Source organism: Dermacentor albipictus, chromosome 10, assembly GCF_038994185.2.
Source record: "Dermacentor albipictus isolate Rhodes 1998 colony chromosome 10, USDA_Dalb.pri_finalv2, whole genome shotgun sequence".
NCBI lineage: Eukaryota > Metazoa > Arthropoda > Arachnida > Ixodida > Ixodidae > Dermacentor > Dermacentor albipictus.
Genome location: NC_091830.1, coordinates 31,974,824 through 31,989,626, shown reverse-complemented (window position 1 = coordinate 31,989,626; position 14,803 = coordinate 31,974,824). Strand labels below are relative to the sequence as shown.

General features: G+C 48.7%; 1 protein-coding gene across 1 annotated transcript in view; it reads right to left on the bottom strand.

Moving 5' to 3' along the window:
* The window catches only part of LOC135912246 (prestin-like), a 53,222-nt gene extending 44,146 nt beyond the window's left edge, over positions 1 to 9,076 (bottom strand). The window contains exon 1 of the mRNA XM_065444626.2: positions 8,716 to 9,076. Coding sequence (XP_065300698.2) covers positions 8,716 to 8,746 — 31 coding nt within the window. The 5' untranslated portion in view covers positions 8,747 to 9,076. The remainder of the gene's footprint in view (positions 1 to 8,715) is intronic.
* Between the last annotated feature and the right edge of the window lie 5,727 nt (positions 9,077 to 14,803).

Sequence of the window (14,803 nt, the reverse complement as noted above, 5' to 3'; positions counted from 1 at the left end):
GGCCACGCATCCCAGCATTCCTCAGGAGGAGCTGGCAGAACGACGCAATCGCAGGCTGCAACGAGAGCCGCGGCCACCGCGACTCCGTGCGCGTGCGCGACGCGGTTGCGTAGCAACGGGAAACATCGGTTGCCTAGCAACGTGGAACGTCGGTTGCGTAGCAACGTGAAACGCAGCGGCGGTTACACAACGTGTAACCGCCGGTGGTATATAGAGTGCCGAACTTTTGCCAAGGTCACCATCGCCGACGCGACGTAGTTAAGGTCGGACACGGCTAAAGTCTGCAGGGAAGCCCTGCCCACGCCCTCAAAACCGCCAGCCACTGTTCTTCCGCGAGGTGACAAAAAGGTCACATTGAAGCGTTCCCTGTTACCTAAATAAGGCGGTATCCACATAAGTAGATTGATAATCACGAAACATTACATCCTTTTGCTCGTCTATCATAGTGAGACGGCTATTCTTTATGGAACTGAAATAAAACGCATGCAACGTAAAAACTCGGCATGCGCCACGCACGTTCACGAGAAGTAAAATGCCCATTATGTCATAGTTCTGTACAAGATTGCAAATACTGTAACATTTTACAATAGAAGTCTTATCTAATAATTATCGTTTACTGCGTTATAAAAATACTTTGTCCAAACAAACCCCGAATCAGGCCTTAGACACACTCCCATTTACAACATGGACGTATCTCCTGCGGAAGCGTTTCTCCCGGAGCACGGTTATGCATCTGGCTTTTAAAGCGAAAGCTTTACTGGCCGTGAACTTGCGATTTCGCCATAGCCGTGCTCCGTGGTGGCACATGACGTCACACCGGGTTCCTCGTCACACCGCGCTCCTCGTCGTTGCGTTCGCCTCCACTCGCTTGGCCAGCTGCGTCGCATGCCTGATAACATGTCGGAGGATTGAAAAGGAGAGCTCACGTGCGCCGCAGCCACAGTTGAGGCGGCAGTATGGACGGCCACAATTCTGATAAGCAGGAGGTGGCCTGGAATCGACATCGGAACGAAATGAAGAGGAAACGAATCGTCCAGGAAACAGACGAACGGCGCGCCGAACGACTGGCTAAACTCCGCAACATAGCTAGACAACCAGACTAACCAGGACTAGCAATCAAGATTAACCAAGGCTAACCAAGCTGTGCCTTAGCTTCCGCTACGTATATCCTGGCATAGCCGAGCTAAGCCACTGCCAATTTTTCTGCTTCATCCAGGCTCCTTTCATCAATTGCGCCGTCATAAGGTACGCCTCATGCGCGCCAGGCTACTGCGACACCTAGCCAGTTATCGAAAAGAAACAGCAGCGGGAATTCCCTCTGCAGTGGCGCTGAGCAAGTCTTGCTGGACGTGTAGCAGTTGCTTCGGCCGACGTGGGTATATGCTGCACTACCGCACACGTGCGTGGGTGTGGGACGTACGTGTACACACAACGTATCCGTACTTGAAGCGTGGACGGTCGTTCCATTGAATCAGTCGCAAAGCGTATGCTGTGACCTTCGTTGACATTATGACAACACAGCCCGAAAAGCGTACCTCCACCTTGAGGCCAGAGCCACTCAGACACCTCAAACGGCCGCTGGCAAAAGGCTTTTTTGTGCGCGAGTTTCCGCGTAACAGAAACATGTTTTCTCCTACATTCTAATTACAATCCAAAGCTATCATGCCTACAGCTTGTGCGTAAGCCGTACTTTGACACATTTTATTCGTTCAATGAGAAACTACGACCATGCAGGTCGGAGATCGTAATCAACCAAAAAAAGATGAAGAAATCTGGCCTTACCGCTGAATTACTCTTTCTAGAGCAATAAATTTTCCTTCCTCCTCCTCCTCCGCTGGGCGGATGTCCTGGCGGAATGAGCACGTAGGCTGCACTTCGGCGAAACGGCGTGCGCGCGAGACGTACGTCGCTTGTGGTGGTGGTGGTCTGACATCGTCGAACGTCGGTCGTGTTTCTCTAGCGTCGACAACAGCTTCGCTGTACATCCACTTTGACAGCGTGTAATGGAGGTGGAATTCTTTTATATTTTTGTCTACTTTTTGTAACGCGTGCCTAAGAGCTGCACTCCTCGATACCCGTTCCTGTATTTAGCGTCGGCGTCGCTCCTCGGCGTAACCGAAAGAACGAGTGGAGCGACATATGAAAGCAAACGCGGAGCGCAGCGGGAAATGAAAAAGCACGTGAGGAGGAAAGTGGAGGAGGAGGGTACAGCGAAAGCATGAGGCGGAAAGTTTAGGAAGAGGGGAGGGGAAACGGCACGCGCATGCGCTGAGTTGCCGGCGGCCACGACATTCGCCGCCGCGTTGACGATCCCATCTGCGCTTCCGAGGGGAGGCCAAGGTCGAGTGAGGTGGGGAGGGCTACGCTCGTCCGCAGGGTCATGTGCGGAGGTCAGTCCGCGACACCAGCGTCTGTGACGGTGATCACTGCTTCCGCAATGGACGATGGCGAGTGGGTACGAGTAAGGCTCGATGTGACGGTACCTTGGCTGTTTTCGCCACTGGCACAGCGGGCTTCCATTTCCTCGACGAAGGGTGCTCTCGTAGCTGGTGGGACTAAAGCGTGAGAAAGAAAGCATAGTGCCGCGCAATACGGGCTGTGCTGTGACGATGGCTGCTATATCGTGCCTGCCATGGAAAAGGGCACCGGCGCATAGATGAACCAGCCACGAAAAAATGTCTCTCGCAAGTGAAACTGTGGTGAAATTTACGTGGTGTTCATCAAACCAGCGGAAACTAATCACCGTGCGTTGTTCATCTGTGCGGGCAAGTTGGATTGCAAGGTTATCAAAACCGAGTCGGTGTAGCTCATTAAAGCTTTCCTACGGCAGTGACTAGACAGGTGCATGCATCAAACCGAAATCGCTGTTCAATCAGGGCAGCGGGCACAATTAATTTCATCGTGGAAACCAGCGCAGGAAGATATCGTTTCCAAGATGCAACCGCTCTAACTTTCCAAACCGACAACTATTGCAAACATTTATTTTAGGATACGGGAGTGTGAATAATTCGATACCTTAAAACCAACTTGACCATGCATGAATGTTCAAGCACAATGCAAGAAACCGTCCACTGCTCACTGCCGCTTTCTCTCGTAGCCTCATGAAACCGTTCCTACGCGCTCTCGCGTTGTGAAGTCTGCACCAGCGAGGATATCCGCACGTCCTACGTGCAGAGAGCAATGCACTTGTCTAGAACACGCAAGCTTCATGATCGGGGACTGGGCGGGCGACATCAAACAATAACTGCTGATTGGAGGCCGGGTCGATGAATGAGCTGGTGTGGCTACATTTCCTAAATACCTCGGCTCCTTTACCTTTGCCGGTCTGCCGCACGCTTTGTCGGCTGCTTTCGCACTCGGGAATGCTGTCAGTGATGCCGGGCCGCGAAACAAAAGCAGCGACTACACCATTCGGCATGCCTTATGAATGTTTCATGTACATTAGGTTTGCGACTCGAGCTATTCTAGCTTGCTCGTTTAGTCAATGACTATATACATAGTATGTACCATGTACCCTGAGCCTCGGATTCCTCTGCAAGGCGGGGCCGTTACCTCTGGCGGCAACGCTGCCATTAAGCATCACTGGTTGTATAGTCAAGAAATTACGACCTCAAATTTGTAAACATACAATGAATACGACCGATCGGTATAGTGATTATTTTTGTGCGAGTTTCGAAGAACTTGAAAGATTACCAGGACATGTTGAGTCAAGAGAGATAAAGCGGAGCATGCGAAACGCAGACTAACGAGAAAAAAAAGTACGACTTGCTATTCACATCGCGGAGAAACGGAAAATGAATTTAAATAAGTAGGAAGCGAGTAAGATGTGTGGCTAAAAAATTTAAATTGAGATTTAAGTGCCAGAATCACGAAAAGATTATAAGCCGTACTCTATATATCCGGAGAGTGCGGACTAATTCTGACAACCTGGCGTTCCTTAATACGCACCCAATGCACGGCAAACTGGCGTTTTGCATTTCACCCCCATCAAAACGCGGCTGCCAGAGCCGCAATTTGATCCCTCGCCCCCGGGCTTAGCAGTGCACCGCCAAAGCCACTAAGACAGCACTGCGGGGTGCGACGCTACGGAAATGAGTGCAAGGAAAGTTGAGCCTGCACATCTCGCTATCACAGCTTATCTCGCAGTTCTGTATACCACTGGTAAAAAAATGGCGCTCTATCTGCATTCAGTCATATGTCTGCTAGGACCATTGCTGCAGCATCTTTCTTTCTCAGAGTGACCAAATGCCCAGTGTGTCTTACATGGTGCACAACTGCCTGCTAGCACTGTAACCTGAACGAAAACACAGAAGGTACCCGACTGCTTCACCACAGCCCCAAGTTGGATGGGTATGCTTGAGTTCAAGTTCGTTTCAAATTACCCCACATGCACCAAACATTTAGAGCACGTGCCTTACAACAAATAATCGCGTTTTTGCTTCGTAGCGCGGCTTTGTGGACGACGTTGCTTACGGCGAAAGCAGCCGACGATGTATGTGGTGACCTCGAGTGGCGACAGAAGACCAAGCACTTCGTAGATGTAGCCAGGCACGCTCGCATCAGGCCTCGACATTGTAGAATTCGTAATCTCGTCAGCTTTGATTGGCTCATAGAGCTGCTACAGCTTCTCCGATCGGCTAAAAACTACATTACGTCGATATCTGCTAGCGCGGCCGAATTTGACAGTGCCTGAAATGGAAGCCGCCGTCTCGAACTAGCTGTATTTGCTAGATGTTGCCAGCGCTGTCTCGAAAACGCTGCTTGCGTTTTCCAGAAAGCATCGTGTCCTCTGTATACTGATTTCAGCTTCATAAACGGAACATACTGAAGTGTGGCACACGGCGCCGTACGGTGTCCATAACGATGCGCTGTGGCAGACATTGAAAGCAATTGAGGACAAGCATGCAGAAACGTACTACGAACAGCAATATAAACACGGAAGTAAGTATATAACAAATTTGCCCTTGTTTCGTCGCTGCTCTCATGTTCATAAGTAATGCTCGTAATTGGGCTGGTTTGGTTGTTAGATTCTTGACTTGCCTAACCATCGAAAACACTGGTCGCACCTGCACCTTCCGGCGTATCTGTGCCTTCTCTCGGCGTTCCGTTTCTATGCAGCTGGTGATACGAGTCAATCATGCATGTGCAATCATCTTTATGAAAGGAAACACTGAGGGCATGGGAATCAGCCTCATCGTGAACTTGTCGCGCTGCGCGCCGGGGAGATGTGAACAACAAAATTCACCGATCATTGCGATAATAATTTGAAAGAGACATGTAAGAGCGTCTGCGAGCGTCGCAAATCTGTCTGCGGGCCAAGCGCGTCGGCTTTTGTACATTACTCGTCGACGCTTCCAACGAAATCGCTGCTGCCACATGGCTTCCAGAAAGTACTGCCCAAGTGGCATCGTACATACAATCAGATTACAAAACAATCGCAAACCATCACAATGGAAACAAACGCGAACGAAACTAAATCAAGCTAACCAAACAAGCGAGAGCTGACGCGAGCACGCGATAGTACGAAACGAGCGGTCCGGCTCAGACCAGTTACGAGTACGCATCGAGCGATTGGGCGTGTCCGCATGACACCAGTTTCCCGTGCGCACGTCACCGAAGGGGCCGCGCTCATTGGTCTACGCCGTTCGAGTCTCGCGTCTTTCATATCCCGCTCCATGTTCGCTTCTTTCATCTTTCCCTGTGCTCGTTCGCTCGATTACCCCCAAGAGCTGCGCTCTAAAAGAGAGCTGTGCTGATCCTTCTCCTACCTGTCCTTTTTGCACGCTCCTTTCTTTCAGTACCTATAATGCACGCGCCCGGAGAATAAAGGAAGAATCTGATAGGGCAATCATCTTAGCTGTCGTGCTCAGTTTCCGAAGCTGCGATAGACACAGTGAGTCAACGTTAAATTCAAATGAAATAGTTCTTGGCCTCGGATGTGCCAGTAGGAATAAGATGAAAAGCATTCGGGAGGAAGGTGCAAGCAGAATACGGAACGCTATTTCTCTCTGATTTCGTATTCACATCTGTTTCCGCTTGACATATGGCCGACTAGGCTGTTTGTCACGCGTTCGCGTGTGCCTTTTCACAAAGATGAGTGTACGGCGCGTCGCGCTCTTCTGCAAGTTTAATGCGAATTAACAACGCCCTCAAGACCGCATCCCGTAAAGGGAGAGAATGATCCAGTAGTCTGGTCTGCTGCCAACCTCTTATCGACAGCCCTTTCTCTCGATCAGTCTCTTTTTCTGCTACATTTTCTTCGCAGAGAGCTCGGGCACTGATAACTAAACAGTCGCACTTGTCAGCACTGCACGTAAACCCCAGCGCAAACACCGGGATGTAAGCTTTTGATCTGAACGATTGGTTCGTGCCTCTGGAATTTCACGCACACCAAGAACAGGCAGACATGCCGTAGCCTAACAGCGTCATGGGCTTCATTCTTGATGGCAAGTTAGAAAGAGTAGCCCACAGGGGCAATCGGCAGCCGTCAGGATGGTGCCGCTTTGTTTTATTCAACGTGAGACTCTCCAGTGGGCCTTAAATAGACTGGATGGCAGGCCATTTACGGAAGCGAAGATCTTGGGAGCCTGGCCTCACAGTTCATTGGCCCAGAAAGCAGTTCGAGCGCTTTTTCGCTACCTGAGGGCAACAGACTTGAGTACCCGACTATAGACATCCTACACCTAAGTTATCTCTCTCCCTCTTTCACTCCCCATTCCCCTCCCCACGTGTAGGGTAGCAAACTGGACCCAGTCTGGTTAACCTCCCTGCCTTTCCGTCTTCCCTTCTCTCTCTCTCTCTCTCTGTCTCTCTCTCTGAACGCCGTCATTGGTAGGGAACGAGACTATACGTCATGGGCTTTCTGCACCATAGCCCACGAGGGCTTTTTAGATCCCGGTACCAGCGGAATACGGTCACGACGACTGACAACCGAACACTCAACGTTTAGTGTATGATGGCATAATGATACAGCCACTAAACTGCCACTCAGTGTACGGTAGACTTCGGAACAGCAAGAGAGTCGTAAGTTCCACACTGTAATGTCAGTTCGCTTTAACCCGCTTCAAAAGAAGGAAAATAAGATGAAGTCGTGCGTAACATCGCCCGTCGAACAAACGCGGTCTACCAGCTGTGCGAAAAATACTTTTTTCTTTGTTTTATGATGGCACTGCTTAAAGGGATAAAATTTGCGTTTGGTTTAGCGTCGCGAAACTGCCCACTGGATGATTATGGGGGGTGCACTAGCGGAGTATTCAAAATTATTTTCGACCCCCTGAATTTTTCTAAAGTTGCATCCAAAGCACGGTATTGGAATGTTCTTAGATTCCACCCCCCTCGTAACATCGCCGCCGTGGTCGGAGATCGAAATCGCCACCTCGTGCTTTGCAGCACGACGCCGCATCCAATCAGTCAACCGGGCGAGTCGCACTTTTAGAATCAAATCTCGCAATTTTGGACGGAATACCCATATAATCATGCAGCGTTCAAAGCAATGTCATTTCGCTATTTCCATTTTCGTTTTCCGTGCTTATCAGTATATATCGCTAGTGACCAAATATGAGCACTAAATTTGGTAGCGATTAAATGGAAGTGTCTCATACTTAGAGAAACGCTGCACAAGAAGCAATCTAAACAGGCAACGTCCATGCAATCTTTTCGAAGCATGTTCGTCATCACCGGAGAAAACTTTCGGAACAGGAACGTATGTTTTGGAGTCAGCGTACAGTTGAGATTAGATGCACAGTTCTGGAAGTGCAAATGACAATATCTGGTGCCTGCTGCTGTCCGTCAACAAATGGTCATTTCCGCGCCACAAGGAAACGACTTTCCTGGACGGAGAAGCATGTCTACGCTCAGTTTAGGGGTGTGCAAAGCGCAAGCACACATGTCAGCTGAACCTGTCTCACTGTTAATTTCACGTTCTGTGGAAGATGCTTATCTATATTTTTTTCTAAGGAATGTGCGCGCTTTCGATAAGAAATTTAGTCTCAAGTAAGCGTCTGTCGATTGTTTGACAAGCCCGATGGCCGTGAAGTCCAGGCTTTCTTTTTTCAGCGTCCTTCTGAGAAAATAAAATTTGTGATTATCTTCCTAATTTTGCTTCTTAAGTCTGTTTGCCACATACAGCAGGTCTTTTTTTTCATACTTGCCTAGCAGGTTTTAAGTGAAGTTGATTGCAAATACTGTCCACTAACTACTGATTATATCAAAGGAGCGAAACTAATTTTAGCGTTGTGTCTTAGGAACACACTGAAACTTGCTCAAATAATCGGCAAATACACGTTGTGCCAGCGAATCACAAATTTTTGCCATTTTGGCCTTTTTCACAAACATTTCACCTATCCTTTCCAGGTACACGTATTGATGGCTCATTCATGATGGCGTTCTGTTGCTGAGCATGTGGTCGCAGGTTTGGCTACTGACCGCCGTCACCACATTTCCTAAGGGCGAAACGAAAACACGCTCGTGCACTTATATCTAGACGCACAGTGAAATACTCCAGGTGGTCGAAATTAATCGAAAGCCCAGCGCTTTGGTGTCATCCCTCGAAACACCACTGTTTAACTTGCCAAGCGTTCGCCGCTCAGGGTTAGCGAGTTCCCTTTGTTTCACTGGCACTGCGACGTTCTTTCACGATGTAAACAATGCGTATAATGCGGGAACGCTTGAAGACTACAGGAAGGCCAGCAGGCCAGTCTGGCAAACGTGACTCACGTTCGGGCTGCCCGTCATCGAAAGGCTTCATCGTGGCGCAGCAGTGGCGTAACCCTTTGGCAGCTCGAGGCTCGGATGCACGGTCCAAACGAAAAGTTGTCGCACTCAAAGGGAGCCGCAGTTAAGGTGGCTGGCAACGGGGCAGCAGCGGGTCCTTCTTTACGCCACACCCGCGAGAGGGGTCAGAAGAGCGTGTCGTTATACCCGGTGGCCTCCGCTTCAGCACATCGGCGGCGACGTGAAGTCAGTCAGCCTGTCATCGAGTCAGTCACAGCGAACTGGGGCGCCGACTTCCGTCGAGCGCGCGTGTGGGCAGCGGGCGAGGGTTTGCGTGCCCTGCTTGATGCGGTATTCTAAGCGGAGCTTTTGGACAGATGGCAGAGCGCCTATATACCGCGGCACGTGCATCAGTGCCGGAAAAAAAAAGACGCATGCGCGCTTATCGTGGCGGCTGTCTTGCTGTCTGCTGTCTCCTTTATTTTTCTTTGTTTTCGTGTGCTGGGCATCGCTTGACACTGTAAGCAGGCTTCGATGTGGAAAAGTGAGCTACGAGCGTAATTGGGGGGGGGGGGGGTTGGTTCGGTGGATGCGCAGCAAAAGGAAATGCCGATGCATGTATAGTGCGTGCAGTAGCTCTTGGTCTTGATTTAGAGCTAAATGTTTTGGCATTACCTCCCCCTTATCGTTCAGTCGTCATTGGATGGAACATGTGACGGGATCTTTCCGCGAAGAAACTGCCGTAAAAGGGGCCGTCAGTGAGAATTCTCAAGAAGACTAAACTTCGAGTCGAAAGCGATATTACAGACAGTGAAAAGTACAAAAATTCAAGCAGGAACTCCTCTGGTAGTTGCCTAAGCATGCGTGAGCATTTTCCCAGTTGATCGTCTGCATGCAGCCTGGTGTGATTATCAATGTCATGGACAGACAGAGTTCATTACAGCACTAGAACCCATGACTTTCGTTGTTAATTAACCCTTTACTGCACAATGTTTTGCTTCCTCAAAATATTATTCATGGAGTTGTAGGGAAGCATAAGAGCACCTGTACTCCCATGGAAACTTACTTTAGCGAATGTCTGTGGTTTCAATTTGCTGAAAAAGGGTATGTTGCATATTTGCAACAATTTGTAAATAAAGAAGAAGTTGAAAGTAAAAGATAGATTTAGTGCGATTCGTACTCAGATGCTTATTTGCACGAGAGAATCATTGGTGCACCTCTGATTTAGTGTGGAACAAAGAGAAGCACTTGTACATGCTTTTGCAGCACAGGTGGTTACCACACTTCGTGCCGTACGTCATGCAGATTCCCGTGCAGTCAGGAAACAATGCAGTGTTTCCGGTTATTGTCAAAATCTAGAACATCGAAGCACAGACGTAAAGCTATGCCCGTGACGACGTGACACGGCAACGTGCCAAGGCACAGCGTACTTTTTAAAAGAAAAAAGGGAATTCGACCAGAGAACATCTTGTGCACATATTGAATCGAAACGGACTTACACTCGTGGCTGTCGTGACTAATTAAATAGTCACTGCCTTCACTATCAGGAGGAATTGCTGGGCCATACCAGCGTTTCGCAGCCATTTCACTTTTCCTAAGAAAATAAACCATGTACACGTTGTTGCATTTGTGCAACATAGCAACGTTCTGTCGCCAGGAACAAACTATTCCGAAATGACAATGTTTTTTTGAACCTACAGAGTCAGAAGGATATGGAGCATAGCGTAAGAATTTTTTTTGCGCTTTGTCTTACGGAGAAATACATTTACAATTTGTAAAACTTGCCTATATCGCTGCTCGCTGGTGCGCGCAGCCTCCACCACGTTTGTTTTGGTAGAAGATGCGAAGGATTAGCACAGACTGCAGCACAAGGTGGCGCATTTTACAGACCAATGTTGTGGATATGCAACAACGTGTACAGGCAGCTCGAAACTGACTTTGCTTCGGTTTTTAACGCCGTTCATCAGAATGTTGCGTAAATGCAACAAGGTGCAGTAAAGGGTTAACCCTTTACTTAATTTAGCGATGCCGTTGCAAAACCACCACTCCATTAGCTGAGGGGTGCCTGCAATGCTTTATTGATGGTTCGCATGCTTGTTTGAGCTTCTTCTTCATTGAAACGTATGCTCTTCTGTGTGTTGTATGGGTAATTTCAAAGAATTTAGACATTCGCTTCACTTTGCTTAGCGCTTGCAGCCTCTGCGTTAGATTGGTATGAGCCATTGCATTTTTCGCTTGCTTATTGGAGTACGCTTAAGGAGGTATCAGCCGTTCATTGTATTACGTGACGGACAAACTTCTCGTTTGGTATGCGTAGAAATGCTTACGCATTTAAAAGAAGGAAACGGTGGCACTCTGTGAAGACTGTGGAATGGCGCTCCTTGCGACATTGTGTTTAATGTGTGCCGTACTAGGGTCTTCCTTTATGACTACATGGGATCCTACATGGCAGTCGGTTTCGACACAACTCTCACAGTCGCAGGTTACGAAGTTGTTTGGGACGTTCGCTTTTTACAGCAGAGCTGTATATGGCATACACAAAAACTATCATAGTGATTCGTGTCCACGTAAGCATTAGTACCCCGTAAACAAGCAAAATAGAAATGGCTCATAGCGCCGTAAGGCAAAGACTCAAAGCACTTAGCAAAGTGAAACGAGCAGTGCTTACATTCTTTCTCATCCCGCATACAACATACAGGACAGCATGTGGAAAGTGGTCATTAACATGGCTCACACCCCCGTAACCAAACAAAAAAATGCAATGGCTCAGGTCCCCGTAAGGTTCATTGCTACTCACTTTCAGTGGGTAAGTTTCGATGGCACTACCACTGTGGTCATCGCCAGTGATTTAAGTTTGAATGTGTCGGGACTGAAAGGAGTGGTTTACGCATTTCTCGTTGCAGACATATCGCTTACGATGTCACAAAGATCCAGCCCAGCCAACCACGCAGCGGCGTATGCGCATCGATTTGAGACTATCAAAGAATGTGTTCGCAGTTGGGAATATGCCGATGACTGTATATCATAGCGACCACAAAGCCATTGTAACCGTCGTTACTAAGTGACAGTGAATGACACAATGAAGTCCTTACCACAAGTTCTTATACCACGATGTTTTCAACTCCGCTGGACATCACCCTTCGCAGGGCGGAAGGTCCTGATTTTTTTGCTTGCTTTATTGGCCTAGAAGAAGTCAACCTCAATCGTTGTAGTCAAGCTAGTTTCCTCCAAGTATAAAGAATTTTTATTGATTTTCTGCAAATAAATGTATTGTTTAGAGCGTATTCCGGGCATTTCTTTGATTTGTCAAGTCAATCAAGCAATTAGAAGAAAAAAATTGCATTTTGGAAACGTTTTCTTTTTTTTTTCAGAAGTGACTCTGGAGGTAAAGGGTTAAATAATTAACTCAAATGAAATAAATCTTGCTACAACAAAGAACATAAGTTGCCTTGCTTCAGGGGCAACCTGAGGCTGTATACAACAACATATTTTATGATTTCACACCTACTTACCTACAAAAGCGAACAAAATGCATGAGTCTTTAGTATTACACAGCACTCATAATGTACAACTAAAAGAAATTAAAATCAACTGGTAGCCCGAAGAAACCAAGTTGAACGTTCCCTAATGCACGAGAAGTAGTTTCACGCCCAGGTGCCTCATAAAACAGTGTGCTGTGCCAACAGTCTAACAAGGCTGGTGTCTGCCTCGGGGAAATGCATGCAGTAATAGAGCAGTGCTCTGCTCTAGCATTGAAACGAATTCACAGTGAACACCGCAAGTTAGACTGCGAGGCCGGTCCCCTGCAACTTTTTGCCGGCATTTCAGAAAATAAATCTGTGCATTCTCACTGCACTGCAAGAATGCACAGACGATGAACGGCGGCACACTTTGCACACGCACATCACGAGCTATGGCCGGCCCATGTGCAGTTTATGAGAACGAATACGTGTGCTGGTCGTGGCTTTATAGGAATCGTATTGATTTATGGAGCTAGCTTCGGGCGGCTACACATCGCGGAGATATGACGAGCCACAGCGCACCGACGAAGAGGCCAGCGTAGGAGAATGTCGTTACGCGTTTGAATACAGTGACTGCGGCCTGAGGTATATTGTTCTCACGGTAAGTGAAGCTTCGGGGAAATAAAGTTCTACGGTGGCGAAAAGTAAGCGCGTATTTGCGTGCGGCCAGTGCTTCGACCCGGCCTAAGTACGACCGTCAGCCGTTTGATGTGGTCGCCGGGCGTAAGTTCTTCTGTCGAGCCTTGTTGACTCTTGCACCGCATCCACCGACCGACACTTCCCTGGGCCTCTCGAGGACGCAAAGAAAGATGTCTTCGATAAGTAGGGTTCGTACCTAATTACTCACAGCAGCCGCTTCTTTCCCATCCTTCCACATGGTTGTTTTACGTGCCACAAATGCATCGTCCCCTGTCCAAAGCAGGAACACTGCACTGGTGTCACTGACCTGCAAGGTGTTTACTGTACATACTCTGAAGCACAGTGGTTTTAGTCTGCGACGACACGTTAGTATGAATCCACTGAAGACGAGAAATATATTACGAGATCGTCGTTCGTCCGGCGCGTTGTAAGTTGGGTACGGCTTTGCATGCCCGCTCCTTGCACGCTTTCTTTCTTCTTCCAGTCCCACCTGGCCACAACAACAGCCGGGATAGTACGGTGTAGATGACACAGCAGAACAAAACATGACGGCTAACGCAATCCTGCACACACGACACCTTTTCCACGGCACAAGGTCTACGGGGCAGCGCACGCATAAGCGCACACCACTATTACAAAACCGCGAATATGTCGCGACAACATGGCCGCTGCAGCGTATAAATACCACGTGACTTCCTCCACACTTTTTTTCCTAGCGCGCGGAGGGGGTAGGGCCTCCCTTGAGTTTTTTCTATCCTGCATGGATAAACTACAGAGCGTTTTCAGCAGCGACACACGGGCGCAGCCATATTTGCTCACGTGATCGAGACGGCATGATTGGCCTTGGATTAAACGACAGCGAAGCGGCCGCATGGGGATAGGCACGGGCGACGGTGTGCCAAGCGCCGTTGCTTCGGGTCCATCAGTGGACAGCGGCTGGATCGACGTCGCAAAGCGTTGGCCCATGGTTCAACGAACCATTGTCATTTAAACGTTGTATGCGCTCGCGCAGGAGCGCTCTGGTACTCGATCCTCCTGCATGTGCGTCCCTCCTTCCAGCCTAGCGATTAAAACTCATGAAGGCGTTCTTTGCGCCGTTCCTCACTTCAGTTCGCTCGTCAAGTACATTGCCCTTCCACATCCGCATGACCCTGGCACATCCTCCGGTCTCGATGTTATGAACGTAGAAGAATGGCCCAGTATGTACGAACGTGTCAGCAAGGTGAACACGTGCGACCCGACCATGATGCTAGCCAATGTCATTTTCAATCTGGACAGAATCCCATGCAATTTGTTCCAAGCACATGAGGAAGAACTTGCTATTTCAAGTAGAAGCTGTCCGACCTTTTTTGCCAATCCCTCTGGTCGACAGCTAGCCGCCAAAAAGCAACCCACTACCCGCGCTCACAGTGCTAACGAGTCATACGGCTCCTATATTCAAGAGGTCCTCACCCTTAGTCACAATATCTACACGTCCATGGTGGAGTCCGACAAAGCATACATGTCCTTAAAGACATTACAGATGACACATTTGATCTCTTGCTTTTAGCAACGTTTGTACTAACGACGCTATCATAAAGGAATGCCACCGCTTCGAGCTAGCAAAGAACGGCCGTGTCGACCATCAATTTTCCTGCCTGCCGAATACCGTCGCGACATCCTCTTACATCGACTAAGACAGTCCGCCACCCTCATGCAACAACGTTACTCGCACTGTGCGTCAGGAACTCGAAGCTGTTTCCCGCCTTGCCCCTGCAGACGCACTGGGACAAGTCCGACGCAACAACATCCTTGATTCAGTCCATGGTTAGCCAGGAAGTCGCTAACCTGGGGTGTCCCACAGCCTGCTTTGTTAATCACCCTAACGCCAGTATGACTCCACCTATGACCATGGCCTACCGCGGCCTGCCCGCTATCAGAATCTATTTGAA